The sequence below is a fragment of the Procambarus clarkii genome, chromosome 41, assembly GCF_040958095.1.
Source record: "Procambarus clarkii isolate CNS0578487 chromosome 41, FALCON_Pclarkii_2.0, whole genome shotgun sequence".
Lineage (NCBI taxonomy): Eukaryota > Metazoa > Arthropoda > Malacostraca > Decapoda > Cambaridae > Procambarus > Procambarus clarkii.
In genome coordinates this window covers 17,545,381-17,567,072 of record NC_091190.1, presented here as the reverse complement: position 1 = coordinate 17,567,072, position 21,692 = coordinate 17,545,381, and the positions used below count along the sequence as shown (strand labels likewise).

General features: G+C 45.3%; 1 protein-coding gene across 1 annotated transcript; it reads right to left on the bottom strand.

Annotated features, from left to right (window-relative positions):
- Nucleotides 1–20,412: 20,412 nt before the first annotated feature.
- LOC138373134 (sodium/potassium/calcium exchanger 1-like) lies at nucleotides 20,413–21,231 on the bottom strand. The gene has a single exon (XM_069339149.1). It carries the CDS (start codon nucleotides 21,229–21,231, stop codon nucleotides 20,413–20,415), a length of 819 nt encoding a protein of 272 aa, XP_069195250.1.
- Nucleotides 21,232–21,692: the final 461 nt, after the last annotated feature.

Here is a 21,692-nt window from a genome sequence, read left to right as displayed (position 1 = left end):
GCTTACCTCTTTGATGAAAGCAGCCTGCCAGCCTGCCAGCCTGCCATTCTTTCTGCTATTCTGCACAAAGAATAAATTCGTAAAAGAGGCGAAGGATCGTTTAAAAGCCATGTCGTACTCTACGAAAATAACTATTGTGGAAATGCCCTATGAGTATCCTCTCAAGATCTTCGTCAATTGATATCTGTTCCGTCAATGGTACACGTGTAACACATCTGAGTTTTTTGTGCAATGAACCGCACTTTCAGACACCAGCGTCAAATGATTTTAACAGATGCGATTACATAAATTGACTTTTGTATTTTTTTTACACACGTACATGTAAATGTATATATATATATATATATATATATATATATATATATATATATATATATATATATTATGATACAAATATTGGACATGGAAGGTAATTGTGTGTTTCAGTATAGAGGCTACGGGAGGAGCTTTTATTATTTATTTTTTTGTTAATATACAAGTTGGTTTAACATACTTGTAATTGACCTTGTAAAAGTCTCCGTGGAAGCTGTTAATTTGTTTTGTTGTTGTTGTTGTTTTTGTTGGATATTCTTGCATATATATATATATATACAAGTTCGCATACCAGAGTATATTCTGGTATACCAGAGTATACTCTGGTATACCAGAGTATACTCTGGTATACCAGAGTATACCAGCTTGCATTGACGTGCAACTTTACGTATGTCACTGCTTCTATTTTTTGTCGTTTCTTTGCAACAGCTGCCAACCTTACCTTCAATCATTCCCTCACAGTCCAAACATTCTTCCCTCACTGTTACCTTCCCTCCCTACCAAACTCTACCTTACCCATCTCCACTTCACACCCCTCTACCCATTTCCTCACCCCCTCCTCCTCCTCCTTCTCTTCTCATCATACCCCGTTCATCACACCCATTTCATTTGCATAATTTGGTTCAATTGAGGGCCACATATTGAAGTGAAGCCCAGACACTGGAGAGGTGTTATTACGGCACCGCCTCCTCGCCCAGGCTGGCCGGCGGAGGCTGGGGTCTGGGATGAAGACTGGGAGATGAAGAGAGATCTGGGGTAGTAACTCTTGGGGGGGGGAAGGGATGCTGGTTGGAGGCTGGGAGATGAGGGAAGATCCGGGGGGGTAGATGCCTCAGTAGGGATGCTGGTTGGAGATTGGGAGATGAGGGAAGATCAGGGGGGTAGATGCTTCAGTAGGGATGCTGGTTGGAGATTGGGAGATGAGGGAAGATCAGGGGGTAGATGCTTCAGTAGGGAAGCTGGGATAAATGCTATTATCTAAACAAATGTCTGGGGAGAGCACTTCGGGTGGCCCCTGAGACCTAGCCACTTGGGTGACAACGGTAGACAGACTCTGGGGGCTCAGGGTGAATGTAACAGCCCCATAAGTGCAATTATGCACTGGTTATGACAGTTAGAAAGTGTACTTATTACACTTAGTATTAAATCGTACTGTCAATTCGGAGGATGGGTTGGATAATTGTGGATGGTGATAGGAGCAGGGAGGCTGAGAGCAGGGGAGGCGAGGGAGGGGTTAAGAGGGGTGTGATCCGCCTTACCTTGGGGGGGGGGGGATTACCTCGTCTGTGGTGACGCGGATCAAAGTCGTATTCGTCGTGATCCTGGTCTCTGGCAATGCCTCCTGGTTGATTGATCTGGTCAACCAGGCTGTTAGACGCCTGGTTGTAGTCGCTTGTAGTTCTTGAAGATGTTTAGACAGTTTTCTTGTGACCACGGGTGAGAAGTCGACTAGTTCTGACCCTTATGTATAAATAGTGTTAACAAGTCTTGGGTACTTAATGTTGACAGTAATCTCTCTCTTACTCTACCCATTGCACCTCTACTTTTCAGTGTGCCTATTTTGCACTTCCTGCCATACCTCCTGGTCTTACAAGAAGTTATTTCCATGTGCAGATTTGAAATCAGTCTCTCTAAATAGTTTCTTAATGTATTATTAGTCTCTCTTACGCTCTAGAGAATATACTTTGGGAGATTGGTCGCCCTTAAGATCCAGTTTTCTTCAATATGATGATTTTCATTGTGTGAGTCTTCGAAGTTGCCTCAGTGTCTTAGCAAAGTTGTTGGGATGGTGGTCGGTCTGTGATCATATCCCGTGGAGGCCGCGATAGAGTTGTTGTTGTTGTTAAAGATTTGCTACCTGGAACAAAGTTCCAAGTAGCACGGGCTATGGTGAGCCCGTAGTGCCTTCCGCGATAGAGGGAGATCGTGTCAATGGCATGTACTGGTCATGTCTGTAAAAACTACCTAGTACCTATATTCGCTGTTCAGAGCTGTGTCAGTTGAGGAGTTCCCTTTAGTGTGAGTTAGTGTGAGAGTTAGTGTGATTCTTGCTGGTTTACTGTCTCACTCTGGGGGGAAAACTTGGATGAGAAATTCTCGGATTTTGATAAGGTAGCGAATGCAGTGTTGATATTCAGGCTGTTATGTTTTTTGGCCAGTGAGATTATATACAGATTAGTTCTGTTTGTTTCTAACACATTTAAACAATCTAAAACATGTTAATTACTGTTAATTTAATTTGTATATTGCCTATGTCGAATTTTCATTTTATTTATATTTATTTTTATAAATGGCTCTCTTAAAGACCCTTAACTTACGGTGGTGGATAAATTAGTTCTCAATTAAATTATCGTCGGGATGACATTGGTCAATGCACCTAGGGGTCAAGGGTCATTTACGTTAATAGAACATATATTATTTTTTTTCAAATAACCACCCACATTAACATATATTTAGACCTTCACTGGACCCAAAGGTATTAGGCAGTGCTTTCCAACCTTTTTTCTACTCACGTCCCTATTTCCTAGTACCCAAAAGACCTGCAACTCCCTCCAATATATATTATCCAAGTTATCGAGATATATATTCATATATATATATATATATACTCAAAATATATGTTCGGCGACCCACCTCAAGACCTTGAGAAACCTACCGATGGGAACCACTGGTATAAGTCTTTACGATAACTATTTGATCTAACTAGAGTCTTGGACCCTCACTCACCAGGCGTTACCCATGCACCCCAGAGCCGGCCATGGGGTGAGTCCCCCTGGACCACCTCCGGCCGGCCATGGGGTGAGGCCCCCCTGGAACAGGCTACAAACCACCCCACTGCGGTCCAAGGCTTCTGGAGCAGACTGGCAGAGATAATCACAGGGTCAAGTCACTTTGCTAGGCACTTAACCTTTTCGGTCCAAGAAAATTAATTTAGTAAACATCTCATTAGTTTCGGCGGGAACCGTTGGGACATAAGCGGGAACAAATAGCACACTGTTATTTTGCTCCTTACGGTAGTGGAGCAGAAGGGGGGAAGTTCCCTGCCCGGTTGCGGTGTTCGCGTAGGTCTCTTAGGCAGCCCTGAGACGGATGACTAAAACTCACGATCAATTAAGAACTTTGGCGGTGAGTTGGATGAAACGTCGGAGTGGGAGATGTTGCTGGCGATTGACGGCCCTTCTCTCCATCCATGCCTTGTCTGCCTGCCTGCCTGCCTGCCTGCCTGCCTGCTTGCCTGCCTGTCTGCCTACCTGCCTGCCTGCCTGCCTGCCTGCCTGCCTGCCTGCCTGCCTGTCTGCCTGCCTGCCTGCCTGCCTGCCTACCTGCCTGCCTGCCTGCCTGCTTGCCTGCCTGCCTGCCTGCCTACCTGCCTGCCTGCCTGCCTGCCTGCTTGCCTGCCTGTCTGCCTGCCTACCTGCCTGCCTGCCTGCCTGCCTGCCTGCCTGCCTGCCTGCCTGTCTGCCTGCCTGCCTGCCTGCCTGCCTGTCTGCCTGCCTGCCTGCCTGCCTGCCTGCCTGCCTACCTGCCTGCCTGCCTGCTTGCCTGCCTGCCTGCCTGCCTGCCTACCTGCCTGCCTGCCTGCCTGCCTGCTTGCCTGCCTGTCTGCCTGCCTACCTGCCTGCCTGCCTGCCTGCCTGCCTGCCTGCCTGTCTGCCTGCCTGCCTGCCTGCCTGCCTGCCTGCCTGCTTGCCTGCCTGTCTGCCTGCCTACCTGCCTGCCTGCCTGCCTGCCTGCCTGCCTGCCTGCCTGTCTGCCTGCCTGCCTGCCTGCCTGTCTGCCTGCCTACCTGCCTGCCTGCCTGCCTGCCTGCCTGCCTGCCTGTCTGCCTGCCTGCCTGCCTGCCTGACTGCCTGCCTGCTTGCCTGCCTGTCTGCCTGCCTACCTGCCTGCCTGCCTGCCTGCCTGCCTGCCTGCCTGTCTGCCTGCCTGCCTGCCTGCCTGCCTGCCTGCCTGCCTGCCTGCCTGACATGAGGCAGTGTTCATGGTGAACACTGCCTCATCCTCCACCCTCACCCTCCAGCCTCAACCTCCACCCTCTTTTAAGATTCATCAACCCTCGTCCGACCTCATAATTTGTCAAGAATATAATCTTCGCCCCTTGTGTCTCTCCATAAGCGTAGGAAGCTGGCCTGAGCCACCATACGCTGCACAAGAAGACAGCCAACAACAGCATGATTGATCATGTTCCTCTCGCCAACATTCTCGGGGCCTTAAAATCAAAACTTCACTACTCTGGGAGGCACCTCTCAGAAGAAATGCGAATGAATAGATGGCACAACACGATCAGAATGGGTGGAAACGGTGGCACTGCCACCACCTCCATCGCTGCCACCACCTCCAACACTGCCACCACCACCAACACTGCCACCACCACCAACACTGCCACCACCACCAACACTGCCACCACCACCAACACTGCCACCACCACCAACACTGCCACCACCACCAACACTGCCACCACCTCCAACACTGCCACCACCACCAACACTGCCACCACCACCAACACTGCCACCACCACCAACACTGCCACCACCACCAACACTGCCACCACCACCAACACTGCCACCACCAACAACACTGCCACCACCACCAACACTGCCACCACCACCAACACTGCCACCACCACCAACACTGCCACCACCACCAACACTGCCACCACCACCAACACTGCCACCACCAACAACACTGCCACCACCACCAACACTGCCACCACCAACAACACTGCCACCACCACCAACACTGCCACCACCACCAACACTGCCACCACCACCACCACCAACATCAACCAGCACAACATCTGTTGCATGAGAACTTAATTCACCACCTGGTACTTGCTCAAGACCTGAATTTGGGTCCACTCGACTCCCTCCTTCCCAACCTCTTCTTCCCCCCCCTCCCCCCCCCACCACAACCCCCATACACCCCCCTCCAAAGACTCTTATTCCCACACCTCTTGCTTCCTCCAAATCCTCTTTCAGATCCTCCAAAGATCATCTCCTAACAATCATCTCATTGACCCCCCCCCCCTTCTCCCCAATCTTGGTCTCCACCTTGGTCTCCACCTTGGTCCCTACCTTGGTCTCCCACTTTGGTCTCCCACTTTGGTCTACCACCTTGGTCCCTACCCTGGGCATCAAGGACTCAACACGCCAATCATTTGCCTTCAGCCTAACATTTTCTTCAGTCTCAGCATTTTCTTCAGTCCCCTTCACCTCTCCCCCCTCTACCCCTCCCCCTTTTACCACCCCATCGCCCCCCCCATCCCCCCCTCTCCTAACCCCCCCCCCAAACACACACCGACACTGTAACAGCCGTAACACAGCCGTCACACCGGGAGGCCAAAATGACCGTTAATTGATATGAACGATAAGGGCGAGCGCCCTAATGGAATCAACAAGAAAATCGCATTTGAGACGCGACAAACAAAGGCAATTAAGTAGGTAATGGCCGTACGACACTAGCTGCTCGTTATAGGGCCGTTAATGGTCTACCAGCCTATTTAGCGATTGGCTTGTTTACCATTTATAAAATAATAATGCAGGAATTTGGGCGCAGGAAGGTGAACCATGTTACAAAACGCTTTATCAAGGTGTGACGTTCGCTGAATGACAAGTAGGAGGAGCTGGCAGGAATAGCTGAAGACATATAGGTACAGGAGAGACCTAGGAGTGAGGGAGAAAGAGAGAGAGAGAGAGAGAGAGAGAGAGAGAGAGAGAGACAGAGAGACAAAGACAGAGACAGAGACAGAGACAGAGATTGTACGTATGAGAGAAGACAGTGTTGGAGATTATTGAACAGAGAGAGTTGAGAGAAAGAGAGGAACGAGGAGGAGAGAGAGAGAAAAGGAGAAACTATGGGAAGAGACTTGAGAGAAAGAGAGTAACTAGGGGGAGAGAGAGAGTGAAAGAAATGAGAATGGTCTGGAGAAAGAGGAAAAAGATTAAACAAAACTAGGCAGGATGGGAACGAAAGAAGTCACTGATAAGAAAGGTGAAGAAGAAGGGAGAGAATGAAACAATGAAGGGGTGTAGGGTGGGAGAGAAAGACAAAGAAGAGAAGAAGAGTGACAAGAGACAGTCGAGGAGAGAGAGAGAGAGAGAGAGAGAGAGAGAGAGAGAGAGAGAGAGAGAGAGAGAGAGAGAGAGAAAAAAAAAAAAGAGAGTGAAAGGAGATGAAAAACAAGCTAAGGAAGGAGAGTAGATGGAAGGAGGCTGATAAACCCTGGGAGAAAAAATAAAGAGAAACAAGGCCGTCCAGAAATAAACATCCAGAGATATTAAAGAAGCAGTGAACAGAAGAGATGCGAGGAGAAGCAATAAAAAGAGAGAAAGGAGAGTGAAAAAGAGTCTTGGAGAGAGAGAGAGAGAGAGAGAGAGAGAGAGCAGGAGCACGGGGCGTCTGACACCACATCCATCATTAATGTGACATGATCACTGTTGGAAAGTTTAACTAATCGCTGTCATTAACTTCGCCAGATGCAACGTTAAGGAGGCTGCTGCTGCTGCTGCTGCTGCTGCTGCTGCTGCTGTCGGTAATGTTATCTGTGCCAGTTAATGTGTGAAGGGAGGCTGCGAAGACGCTTAGTTTTATCATTACAGCGTCTTAGTCCAGTAATTACCTAAGTGTAATTACCTAAGTGTAGTTACAGGATGAGCTCGTGGTGTCCCGCCTTCCCAGCACTCTTTGTCATATAACGCTTTGAAACTACTGTGTTTTAGCTGTGTTTACAAGGTCTAGTAATAGCTCTTTAGCCCCCCCCCCACTTAGCCATCCATCTTCTCTGGATGTTGAGGCATTTGTTTCCTTCTGTTTCTCGTCCTATATGTCTTAGGAACTTGTTAGTGAGCTTGCTTCCACCATCTGCCTCTCTCTCTCTCTCTCTCTCTCTCTCTCTCTCTCTCTCTCTCTCTCTCTCTCTCTCTCTCTCTCTCTCTCTCTCTCTCTCTCTCTCTCTCTCTCTCTCTCTCGGTATCCGTGGTGAGATTCCGTTCTGGTCTGAAATCCTTCAGGCTATAACAGCTCTTCTAAGCTGTCTACAAATCTACTCTGTTCTCGCGACTGTTTCACTCAAAATCTTTCTTGCGGTAACTTCCGATCTCCCAGAGCCACGGGGAAGTTCTGGTTTACCATTTTTAGGACTTTCCTTGCCACCTGTGTTGGGCTTGAGAAATTCTCCGATTTTCTGGGTTATGTCTTCAGTAGGATTTGCTAGTGTTTGGCCTGTAACTCCTCTTGTTAAGGCAGTAGGTTAAAGGGTAAGTAGGTTAAAAGGTGGAGCACGTAGATGGCCGGATCGTTCCCTGAGGAGGTTCACAGGAAATGTCTGCTGTGTCTGCATCATTCTGTGTTTAATATAAGGTCTTGTCTGTGCCTGCAGGATCGTGAGTCTGCTTCCTACCCCCCACCGACATTTTCAGCTGTTGATCATGTCAATCCGTGAATGGTATTAAGCTCTGCGGCCTCCTTCTTCCACGCACCCATTTATTCACTGCTGTTAGACGGACTAGTCAGTAATAGTCACTATAGTGTGGTTTATATAAGGGGTGGGGGGCACTGTAGTGTTTTGTTAGTTATTGTATTTCCTTCTCGGGATGTCTTATAGGTTCGTTAGTTCATTTTACTCATTTTTAAGCCAGGGTTTATTTTCTCCTAGAGAATATTCGGTGTAAATGAGTTTGAGGCTGTGGTTGCGGGTGTGTGAGTGCAGCGAGTGCAGTCACACACCCGCAACACACCTGTAATTATTTTTTATTTGTTGACACCGGTGCGTACAGGAGACAGATGACATCTGCCTTGTTGGCAGGCTGAGAGCTGCCCCCTTTCTCCTAGCCGATGGTAAGACATATCCACTAGCTGTTGACCGAACAACACACTAGAAAGTGAAGGGACGACGACGTTTCGGTCCGTCTCAATCGACTTGAGACAGTCGGTCACAATCGACTTGAAAATGGTCCGGGACGGACCGAAACGTCGTCATAGTCGTCGTCCCTTCACTTTCTAAGTGTGTGGTTTGATCCACATAATTCAGCCACGTTATTGTGACTCCTCGTCTGCATCCACTAGTTCTCCCTGGAACACGACCCGCCTTATTGGTTATAAGTACCAGGTTTTTGGTAGTTAGTTTTGGTACCCGCTTACTGCTGGATGAAGAGAGGCGAATAGTTAAAGCATTGGTGCCTAGTTAAGCCTCCCTGGCCAGAACTCGAATGCTAACCCACACCTGAGCCTCGGGGCAGATGTTGTTCTGTTCAGCAACTTTGTCATTTCATGTCATTGTAGAACATGTCATTTCTCCAGAACCGTTGGGCGAAGGGGGTGATGGGAAGGCTGAGCTCAGCCTTTTAGCCATGCTGGGTAAAGCTTTCTCCACCAACCATATGCATATCTCCCTTTCACCTACCTGTCCTCTTCTCAAACTTTTACTATACACTCTCTCTTCTCTTGCCACCCCTCTTTTCTCCTCTTTTTTTTCCACTACTGTTCGTAGTGGAAGTTTTGGTTATCTGTGTGACATCCTCAGAAGTTTGATATCAATCATGTTTCCCCCCAATTTTTCGTTATCTTTTTTCTTTTTTTCGTAAAATTTAGATTTAACTTTGCTGTCCAATTGTTTTATTTTATTTTATTTTAAATAAGTCTCATTAATTACAAATTACCGGTCGAAAGTTCCTCTCTAACACGTTGATTTGAAAAGACTTCATTACCTGGACGATTCCGTATGAACTTTGCTATCGATCTCACCACTTAAATCTTCTCGCTAACTCGCAAGATATCTCTCTAACCGCAGCCTCTCACCACTTAAATCTTCCTCGCTACGTGTAAACATATCTTACTCACCCATCTCTCTCTCTCTCGCTACTCAAAAATATATATATATTCATTGTTTACAATCCATCCCAGCTGGTTTAATAGCATAAGAGAAAACATACACGAGGGGGGCAGACTAATGTATTTTTATCATACGTCTTCCTAGTATTCAGAAAATGATGAAGTGTGGGTGCACTGGATAGTTTATTTCCTACTCTTATTTATAAGAAGAGAGGCTGGAGATGATTATTATTTCTGAGAGCGCCAAGTGTGGAAGCAGCGAGGTCCGGAGCTGTGGAGATTATGCCTCGCTGTACAGTTAGCGATAATACTGATTATATAAGCCAATTCAAAATAATATCTGGTATATAGCCTATCATTAGATATAATCTATAATAACCAGTCGTCAGATTCCGGATATAATAGGTTCAGTAATAGTCAAGAGACCAGTGTTGAGCAACCCGCTGAGCCAGATGCTTGGGGCATTGGATCCTCCTATAGGAGCAATCTGTTGAACCAGATACTCGGGGCATTGGATCCTCCTATAGGAGCAATCTGTTGAACCAGATACTTGGGGCATTGGATCCTCCTATAGGAGTAATCTGTTGAGCCAGATACTCGGGGCATTGGATCCTCCTCTAGGAGTAATCTGTTGAACCAAATACTTGGGGCATTGGATCCTCCTATAGGAGTAATCTGTTGAGCCAGATACTTGGGGCATTGGATCCTCCTATAGGAGCAATCTGTTGAACCAGATACTCGGGGTATTGGATCCTCCTATAGGAGCAATTTGTTGAACCAGATACTCGGGGTATTGGATCCTCCTATAGGAGTAATCTGCTGAACCAGATACTTGGGGCACAACCACAACCACCACCACGCCTTCACAACCACTACCACCACCACACCTGCACAACCACAACCACTGCCCAACGAAGTACACACCTGCTGGCCGGCCATTAGCGAGCGTGGCGGGAGATTAGCGAGACGATGAAGAGCACTATCATTCCATCTGTTAATTACCGAGTATTGAACAATTAGTCAATGACAAATTTTCGCCTCAGGCGCTCGCTTGCCCGCGCGCACATGCACTAGGGGCCACCTCTTAACACCCCTTCAAGGGGCACTAGGGTCCCTGTCCACAGGGCTGGGGCCATGGACTCCCACCCCTACCCCCCTTAATACGATTTTCTTGAGGCAGTGTCTAGATGTGACTTCTAACTGTGAAGAACACTTCAAGGTCTCGTCTTAAGAATATCTCTTATATAGCTTCTATCTCAGTCGATTCTCTCCCCTCTCTCTCTCTGTATAATGCTAACGACTGTGTAAAGCTTCATTCTTCTCTCTCTAACAGTCTGAGCTTCTTGTAGATACTCTTATAGATACTTCTTCAAACTTTTAGAAGCACTAGTCTAAGTCCCCCCTTGCTTGCTTTCCGCCTAAGTTGGTTCTCAAAGTTATCCAGTTATTAGACACGAAGAAAGTATACATAGATGTGATGTATTCTGGTATATCCCCCGTGTCCTTCCGCGCGAGGTATAGACGCGTGTCTCTATAGGCTTCAACCTCCAGGGGCCAGATTCACGAAAGCACTTACGCAAGTACTTACGAACATGTACATCTGTCCTCAGTCTTTGACGGCTTTGGTTACATTTATTAAAGAGTTTACAAGCATGAAAACTTCCCATTAAACTGTTGTTATTGTTATAAACAGCCTCCTGGTGCTTCGGAACTCATTAACTGTTTAATAATTGGAAACAAGGCCGCCAAAGATTGAGAAAAGATGTACAGATTCGTAAGTGTTTGCGTAAGTGCTTTCGGGAATCTGGCCCCAGGTTATATACGTGTTTCTTTGGGTCTATATTGTCATTCATCTAAGACTTTTATGCTGCTGCTTTAGGGAGGTAACCGGCGGTAACTCGACCTGTCAAGAAGACGAGGTGTGTGTGGCCGTGTAGGTACTCATATCTAGAGTCCTGTTTGGAGCGCTCTATTCATATCTAGAGTCCTGTTTGGAGCGCTCTATTCGTATCTAGAGCCCTGTTTGGAGCGCTCTACAGTATCTAGAACCCTATCTGTACCTAGAGTCCGCCATTTTTGCTTTCCCGTCCACTGTCTCAAATGTATTTGAACCAATCGTGTGTGATTGGATCCTTTAACACCATATGTGTGTTGTAAGCCTCTATCATCATCAATACATCCTGTTTTACCGGTGATTATCTGTTGTGTTTAACTCACATGTGGTCCACCTCAGGTGTGGTCCACCTCAGTCATGTGTGGGCCACCTCAGTCATGTGTGGTCCACCTCAGTCATGTGTGGGCCACCTCAGTCATGTGTGGGCCACCTCAGTCATGTGTGGGCCACCTCAGTCATGTGTGGGCCACCTCAGTCATGTGTGGGCCACCTCAGTCATGTGTGGTCCACCTCAGTCATGTGTGGGCCACCTCAGTCATGTGTGGGCCACCTCAGTCATGTGTGGTCCACCTCAGTCATGTGTGGGCCACCTCAGTCATGTGTGGGCCACCTCAGTCATGTGTGGTCCACCTCAGTCATGTGTGGTCCACCTCAGTCATGTGTGGGCCACCTCAGTCATGTGTGGGCCACCTCAGTCAGGTGTGGGCCACCTCAGTCCTGTGTGGTCCACCTCAGTCAGGTGTGGTCCACCTCAGTCATGTGTGGGCCACCTCAGTCACGTGTGACTTCGGTGATTCTTTGGTCATATATTTTTTGATTTTGCAGTCTTAACTGGTAATTGATTAATACAAAACATAACAATTGTATCTGAAGTACAGCAGTGAGAAACATGGCTTACAATAGGAGCAGTGAGACATATTTCCCACACAAAAAGATAACATTAGAATGATAGGAACAACGTTTGACAGTTAATATCCTAGTATAAGCAATGTGTGTTAATTTTCAAAGGTAACATAACTCTGGCATTTTACATCTATAGATTCGAGGATTTAACCTGCATCAAAATTACTCTTGAGCGTACCTATTTCGTGTAAGATAAATCTGTTTTCACCTGGATTTAATGTGTTTGTCCCCCCAAAAAAATCCTTCTCTTTCAACGATTTTGACACTGTGACACATATATCCACTCTGCAGCCCAGCTACTTGAGACGGACGGTAGAACGACGAACTGTCTCAGTCTTGTCTCTGTCTTGGTCAGTCTTGGTCAGTCTCACTCCTTACAGTCCAGTTTTACTTTGAGCTTAGCATCACCTTTCTTGCTTCCCAGGTGAGCGCTGAGAATGAATTAAGTCAAATTATTATTTGCCCTCTTGGAAATGTGCTCTCGTGTATCTGGAGGCAAATTCAATCTACCCAAAATTCTTGATACAATGAAGAGAGGGGTGAAGATGTAGGTCTACATAGTTTAACCTAGTCTTCCCTTCTCCAGGCTTCAGTCATCGACCACCGGATGCAAACTTGTTTCGTTTACTGCCTCCTGTTGCCAACGTAATGACTCCTTGAGGTTATCTTGAGATGATTTCGGGGCTTTAGTGTCCCCGCGGCCCGGTCCTCGACCAGGCCTCCACCCCTAGGAAGCAGCCCGTGACAGCTGACTAACTCCCAGGTACCTATTTACTGCTAGGTAACAGGGGCATTCAGGGTGAAAGAAACTTTGCCCATTTGTTTCTGCCTCGTGCGGGAATCGAACCCGCGCCACAGAATTACGAGTCCTGCGCGCTATCCACCAGGCTACGAGGCCCCGAGACCCCCTCCTGTTCCCAAGTTCTCAAGAACTTGTGTCAAGAAAGATGTGTGTGTGTGTGTACCCGTGCATCTCTCTCTTTCTCAAAAAAATGCGTGTATTGAATCTTCGTCTTGTAGTTACTGTGTTTTTAATCCTAAAAGAAGGAAAATATGTTTTTTTAAGGCGTTGGTCATTTCCACAGCCATCATTTGAAGTGGATCACCATCTTGTGGTTCCTTAAACACCCTTCATCTCCAGTTTTTCAGGAAATGGTGACCATTTTCTTGACCTCGAGCTGTTTCTTATCCTTTCTGTCTAAGATTATGCAGTTTAGGCAATTTTTCCTTTGCTCTAACTCATTTCAAACAAAAGAAAGTACCGCATGATGTTCTTACGGGGAAAAAATTGCCGTCTGAAAATGCGGTCCGCCTCGTAGATGAGCCACGTCGTAGGCCAGCCTCGTAGATGAGCCACGTCGTAGGCCAGCCACGTCGTAGGCCAGCCTCGTAGATGAGCCACGTCGTAGGCCAGCCTCGTAGATGAGCCACGTCGTAGACCAGCCTCGTAGATGAGCAACGTCGTAGGCCAGCCTCGTAGATGAGCCACGTCGTAGGCCAGCCTCGTAGATGAGCCACGTCGTAGGCCAGCCTCGTAGATGAGCCACGTCGTAGACCAGCCTCGTAGATGAGCAACGTCGTAGACCAGCCTCGTAGATGAGCCACGTCGTAGACCAGCCTCGAAGATGAGCCACGTCGTAGACCAGCCTCGTAGATGAGCCACGTCGTAGACCAGCCTCGTAGATGAGCCACGTCGTAGGCCAGCCTCGTAGATGAGCCACGTCGTAGACCAGCCTCGTAGATGAGCCACGTCGTAGACCAGCCTCGTAGATGAGCCACGTCGTAGGCCAGCCTCGTAGATGAGCCACGTCGTAGGCCAGCCTCGTAGATGAGCAACAACTAAGACACAAATATGTTCCATGCATCATGTGCCCTTATCCCAGCAAACACAAAACGTTTTCTGACGTGTTTATTTGGGTAGCAGAAAGGTGACACTGTAAACTAATTATATAATTTTTGAACGTATAAAATACGCTAATTTCAGTCAGTCAAATCATAGACCCCCTCAACCACCTTGTTGTACGTACTAGGTAATCAACACCCAGTTCAGCCCCCCCTCATTATATTAATAATGTGCACATAATTCACCATATCCCCCCCTCCTCCTGCCCCCCCCCCACACCCTTCCCCCCCCCCCGGGCCTCGCCCCCCTCCCCCCTCCCCCCCAGATACAACACTCTCCGTTGAAATTCTAATTAAAGTCTGGAACACTCAAGCGGCGGGCCATTTATTTCCCCCCTGCCCTAGGTGGCCAGGCAGGCCATGTCATGGCCCGCGGGGCATTGAATGGTCCACTGATGACCCTCATTTATAAATAGACAATACATGATGGGTCCCCATGTATGGGGGGGATTGTGTCATGGCTTGCGTGAGTGCGTGTGGTGTGTGTCAGTGTGTGTGTGTGTGTGTGTGTGTGTGTGTGTGTGTGTGTGTGTGTGTGTGTGTGTGTTGTGTGTGTGTGTGTGTGTGTGTGTGTGTGTGTGTGTGTGTGTGTGTGTGTGTGTGTGTGTGGCGTGTGTGTGTGTGTGTGTGTGTGTGTGTGTGTGTGGCAGCGTTGTTATGAACGGGTGTGTGTGTGTGTGTGTGTGTGTGTGTGTGTGTGTGTGTGTGTGTGTGTGTGTGTGTGTGTGTGTGTGTGGCAGCGTTGTTATGAACGGGTGTGTGTGTGTGTGTGGTGTGTGTGTGTGTGTGTGTGTGTGTGTGTGTGTGTGTGTGTGTGTGTGTGTGTGTGTGTGTGTGTGTGTGTGTGGCAGCGCTGTTATGAACGGGTGTGTGTGTGTGTGTGTGTGTGTGTGTGTGTGTGTGTGTGTGTGTGTGTGTGTGTGTGTGTGTGTGTGTGTGGCAGCGTTGTTATGAACGAGTGTGTGTGTGTGTGTATGTGATGGCTGGTGTGGGCAAGTGTGTGTATGGAGATGGTGTCTGGTGTCGTGATGGTGCCTGTATGGTGATGATAGTGCCAGCATAATGACAGTGCCAGCATAGTGAAGATAAGAGATATATACAGATATACAGCTGGTCACAATATATCTTTCTCACGTCTCGACCATCTAAAAGAAAAAAATATACAACTTATGTTACCCATTAGATAAAAGGGGGGAGGGTATTAAACCCCCTTAAATACAAATGGGAGGAGTAACTGTCCAGTTGGGTAAGTGTTCTTTTCTCTATAAGTCCCGCCGCCTTCCCCCCCCCCTCCCCCCCCCCTCACCCTGTTCCCCATTTCTAACAAATGGGGAAGTGGTTAAGGGTGGTCCGTTTGTCATTCCAAACAATAACCCAACGCAATTTAATCTTGTAAGCGGGTCGACTGAGCTTTAAGGGCGAGCTTCCACTTTGGAAGTCATCGCTAAACCTTTAGATCATTAGCATTCCGGCGGTGCTCAGGCACACCATCCCTTTCTCTCTCTCTCTCTCTCTCTCTCTCTCTCTCTCTCTCTCTCTCTCTCTCTCTCTCTCTCTCTCTCTCTCTCTCTCTCTCTCTCCTTGAGGCGATAAATAGTCAGAAACGTTAAAATTACATAGGAATTAGTCGAGGAGTGTTGGCGTATAAGCATGACAAAGCATCCAAAGCCAAGGACCAGCCTGGACTACTCCATAGCAACATTTAAGTGGAAGATGAATATCAGTGATGAGGCAGCACAATAGAGAGAGCAACCACCCCTCCCTCAGACAGGCTTGACAGAAGTAGAAGTAAGTAACCCCAGAAGGAGTAGGGAAGTCAGTATAGGTCCCCAAATGAGAAGGAAACACAGGGCTGGACACGAAGATATTCCCATGGATACTAAGAGCATTGTATTCATTGTATACCATGGATATTAAGAGCATTGTATTCATTGTATACCATGGATATTAAGAGCATTGTATTCATTGTATACCATGGATATTAAGAGCATTGTATTCATTGTATACCATGGATATTAAGAGCATTGTATTCACTGTATACCATGGATATTAAGAGCATTGTATTCATTGTATACCATGGATACTACCAGGGGCTGTCTGCAGCAATGGCTGGTCCCCCCTTAACTGGTGTAGTAATCTACTACACGCTTTACAAAGGCAAGAACTACTGCTGGATTTGACAAATTAATACTGTTTGTCTCCCATATATATATATATATATATATATATATATATATATATATATATATATATATATATATATATATATATATATATATATATATATGTGTGACAGTTATGTCATAAGGTGTCATGTCAGCTGACATGACATGTTATGACGTGAGTGTTGGCCAGCTGACATGTTTTTTAAGCTGATCTCACTGCCTCTCTGGGCAGTGTGTTTTAGTCAATGATATCAGATGTGTATGGTTGATATCGTATCTGTATCAAATGTGTATTAACGATATCAAATGTGCATTAACGATATCAAATTTGTATTATTGGTATTAGATGTGTATTAATGATATCAGATGTATATTATTGATAACAGATGTGTATTATTAATACCTGATGTGCATTAATGATAACAGCTGTGTATTATTGATATCAGATGTGCATTAATGATAACAGATGAATGTTATTGATATCAGATGTGTATTTTTGATATTTGATGTGTATTTTTATATCATATGTTTTTAGTCAATGATTTTTAGTCAGGTGTGAATTAATGATACCAGATCTGTATGAGATAATGATATCAGATGCAGATGTGAATTTGATCAACATAATTATCCTAGAAACGGAAAGTTTGGATGAGAGGGGGGAGGAGGGGTATGTAATGTATGTGTACGTACAGGGGTGTGTACATTCAGGTATGTACGTACAAGGATGTGTGCAGTCGGTGGTGTACGCCCAATGGAGTGCGTACAGTTCCTGGTGTACGTGCAAGTGGGGTGTACACTCAGTGTAATTAGGGGTGTCCTGGAAGTGATGGGATAGTTAAGTTGTACAGGCTATATGCAACAGGTGTACATGTGAGGAACTGTACTCTAAAAACCTATATATGCATGAAAGTGTACTCTAAAAAGTTATATATATGCAAGAAAGTGTACACTAAAAAGCTATATATGCAAGAAAGTGTACACTAAAAAGATGTATATGCATGAAAGTGTACACTAAAAAGATGTACACGCAAGAAAGTGTACACTAAAATGATGTACATGCAAGGTGTGTGTGTGTACATGAAGTGGGGTAATAAGCAATTAGTGTACATGCCATAGGCTATGCGCACAGGGATTGAATATGTGACAGTTGTACATATGAAAAAGGTGTACATGCAGGGTGTACATACATAAAACGAATATGCGTCAAGCTAATTACCATACAGGTGTACACTAAAGGGTTGTTACAGGTAGTTAATGAATGAGCACCTGACATGCATGCAAAAAGTGTACATTTATTAGATATCCATATACGAGGGGGGCGGGTAGGGGGGAGGGTGGTGTACATGCCTGATCAACCAAGCTGTGCCTCACACGTGATATCAAATCAAACAGCCTGATTGAACAGACCACTAAACCCACGGAGGCCTAGTCAGAGACCGGGCCGCGGAGACGTTGATCCTCGGACTCATCAAACAGGTAACTGAACAGTAACCAAGATCCATGCAAGAAATGCACATTTATGATAGGGGGTGTAGATTATATGTACATGCAACAGGTGTTATTGCATTCAATACACATGTCAGCAGTGTACTGGCATGTGTATTGAAAGACGTGTTGAAAAAGGAGATTTTCCAAAAAACTAAATTTTCGTCTAGAGACACAAAGATTATTATTACCCGCAGTGAGTGGAGTCACGCCAGCGGGAGGTTTGTTTCAAGTCCGTAAATTTGTGAAGGGCATTGGTGGTGGTCGCGTTTGTAACCTTGAGATGAGTGTAGTGATGGAGGCACTAAACACAGTGATGGTGGTGGGGCTTGGTGGTGGGGCCCACACCCCGACACCAGTGCCAACACCAGTGCTAAAAAACAGCAGTGCCACACCAGCAACAACGGACATCAACACCAGCAACACCACCAACAACATCACCAAACATTCAACACCCAAAATCAAACCCCACATTACAACCCATTCAACTTCCCTTTCTCTAATTGAGCAAAAGCGTTCTCTTGAGTGCAAGATTAATTAAGTTAATTGTCCCCTCTCAAGATACACCTATACGTGATCAACCTCACTAATATAATCCCTTATAAAGGAGCCATTAGTGCATTTCTTAAGCAAACATCCTTTTCCAATCCCAGCTAAACAATCAAATTAAATCAGTACTATTAGCGGCGTCCTCAGTTGATCACTGGACGGTATGATAGTTATCCATTAGTAAGGGGGGGGGGGAAGAATTGGCGTGAATTAGTCATTTTCAAAGAGCAACTGTAGGCTCTCTTCTGCTTCTCTTCAGGCCACGTTACTGGGTGTCCACTGAAAAGGCGTAACACTGTACAATTTAACGGTGTTATCGAGGGTGTAAAAGTGTTCCGTTTATAGGCTGTACAAACATACACACAGTGTACATTCACTATACAAGCACATGGTGTAACTCACTATACAAACATTATTACCAAACCCTTGTTGTTGTTGTTTAAGATTCGCTACTTGGAACAAAAAGTTCCAAACAGCACGGGCTATGGTGAGCCCGTAGTACCAAACCTTTAAAATATTTTTTCCATTAAGTATTTCCTAAATTAAAACATGTCTTCGTAAAACTTGTTTTTTTTTTTTTAATAATACTCAGACTCAGTTGCTAAATAAAAATAATGCGAATTATTCTCATCCATGTCTACTTAGATAATTCGTGTGTGCTAACCAATTCGTGTGTTAATGAATTCGTTACCTGAAATTACCTTACTGGATGATGGCCATTGTGCAGGATAATATACATGGTGTCCTTGTGGCTCTTGGCTCGCCTCATTAATATGTGGTGTTATTATATGTAAATTATGTGGGAGCGAGTTTTATATTGTGAGGAGTAAAAGAGGCTAATTAATGTTATCTTCTCGGTGGGATAGCAGTTTGTTGTTGGTAACTGCTTCGTTTGCTTCCTCTGTGGCAGTGGCTGGGGGAGTGTGTGTGTGTGTGTGTGTGTGTGTGTGTGTGTGTGTGTGTGTGTGTGTGTGTGTGTGTGTGTGTGTGTGTGTTGCCTGCCTGTTTGACTAGTTTTTCAGCAACTATCAGTGTGTGTGTGTGTGTGTGTGTGTGTGTGTGTGTGTGTGTGTGTGTGTGTGTGTGTGTGTGTGTGTAAACAACGTCAAATATAATAACCAGCCTGTAACAATCTACCAACAACAGGTCCCTTGTTTGTCACCAACCCCCCCCCCAACCCCCCCCCCACCCCCCCACCCCCCCCCACCCCCCCAGCCCAGCCCCATTCGACTAACTAACTAACGACACCTTACTCAGCACCAAAAAGAACACAATCGGTACCCTTGCATCACACCAATATTATAGGTGTCCAAAAAATACAAACTTTACTCACACAAAGAATTTTGTTCATTTCTTTTTAAGACAAGTTCATTATTATTTAGAGGGTATTATTACGTCTAAATTTCTTACCTAATTCGCTGTGAGTTGTTTGTGAAATTTCATTGTTTAAACGTCTTGTTCCCATCCCCTCTGATTTCTTCATAATTTTTTTCCTGCCATTCATCGTCCTAATTCAGTCGGATCTTGACTCTTGAGTCTTTCATATTGGTAATGGCTGCCTTTGTGAGTCTTCGTTGCCAGTTCTGTGGCACAGGGACCGGTTCTGTGCGGCATAGTGAAGTCACACTAACGGGAGGTAAAGCTAAAGGTTACTGTCGTTCTAAACGTCTGTAGCACAGTGGTCAGATAAAGCCACAACATGGCTTTTTAATTCAAAATCAAATTCAAGGGCTTTATTCGTAAATATCTGGGTATTTCTAGATGCGTTAATTTACCCAAATTTACGGTAAATTATAGACCTGAGGGGGGAAGGGGAGATATAATTATAGAATAACGTGTAATATCTTAAATTATATATTGGTCGCTCTAGACTTAGATTTAGGAGCTATTATTTGTCTTCCCGTGACATATCATCGTGTTCATCTAATGAAAATCTCGTTGTTTAGAGTTAAAAATTTGCAAAGGCCAGGAATATGCCCAAAAGATAAACGCCCTTTGATAACTCTGCTTCCTTAAGTCATTCCTTCAAAATAGTTTTTTTTTTCCAGGGCGATCGTAAATAGGTTATTATTGCATCGGGTTACGCCCACACAAAATATGTTTAGGAAATTAGACAGCACTTAGAGGCTAGTTATTACTAACCCCATTTTAATAATCAACCCATTAGCGACTCTCTATGATGATGGAACATGTGTGGATATAAAGCATTTATTAAAGAAACTTGTTAAAGTTTCGCTCAGTTCCTGTTTTTAATTTTTGTCATTATCAAATATATAATTAGGACCGAAGACTCAGTTTTTTCTTTCATTTCGTAACCAGTAGCATACATAATTTATTTTCTGCACTTCCTCTATTAAATACATCATCCCTGCGTTAAATACAACCACTCGGCTCTTGTAGTCTCCTGTTCCTTCTGTTGTAGTCTCCTGTTCTCCTGTTCCTTCTGTTGTAGTCTCCTGTTCCTTCTGTTGTAGTCGCCTGTTCTCCTGTTCCTTCTGTTGTAGTCTCCTGTTCCTTCTGTTGTAGTCTCCTGTTCTCCTGTTCCTTCTGTTGTAGTCTCCTGTTCCTTCTGTTGTAGTCGCCTGTTCTCCTGTTCCTTCTGTTGTAGTCTCCTGTTCCTTCTGTTGTAGTCTCCTGTTCTCCTGTTCCTTCTGTTGTAGTCTCCTGTTCTCCTGTTCCTTCTGTTGTAGTCTCCTGTTCCTTCTGTTGTAGTCTCCTGTTCTCCTGTTCCTCCTGTTGTAGTCTCCTGTTCCCTCTGTTGTAGTCTCCTGTTCCTTCTGTTGTAGTCTCCTGTTCTCCTGTTCCTTCTGTTGTAGTCTCCTGTTCTCCTGTTCCTTCTGTTGTAGTCTCCTGTTCCTTCTGTTGTAGTCTCCTGTTCCTTCTGTTGTAGTCTCCTGTTCCTTCTGTTGTAGTCTCCTGTTCTCCTGTTCCTTCTGTTGTAGTCTCCTGTTCTCCTGTTCCTTCTGTTGTAGTCTCCTGTTCTCCTGTTCCTTCTGTTGTAGTCTCCTGTTCTCCTGTTCCTTCTGTTGTAGTCTCCTGTTCCTTCTGTTGTAGTCTCCTGTTCCTTCTGTTGTAGTCTCCTGTTCTCCTGTTCCTTCTGTTGTAGTCTCCTGTTCCTTCTGTTGTAGTCTCCTGTTCCTTCTGTTGTAGTCTCCTGAGAAGGTTAACTGTAGTCCATACCTTCTCTATCATTAACCACAATAGCCCATAAGAGTCTTCCTGGGTTCAACACAACGTACTGAATATACTTAAGTAAGATTATTCATTTCTTTTAAGACGGAACGTTTAAAGTGATGACTCGCATTAGTGTTAAACCATGAGACACTTAGGCCTATGTATGGGGCATGGAATATGAGTCATAGAATTATTTACAAAAATATATGTAAATTGGATTTTCGGTAATTCCAATATAATGGTACATTACAGCATCATCGGAACGTTAAATTGTTAAACCCAATTGTAGAATTTCATGTTAACTTTGTTCAATGGCTTATATATATATATATATATATATATATATATATATATATATATATATATATATATATATATATATATATATATATATATATATATATTGAAAGCTGTAGTAGTAGTATCAACACGAGTGTTAAATTCTGACTTAAATGGAAGATCTGGAAATAAGATTAAGA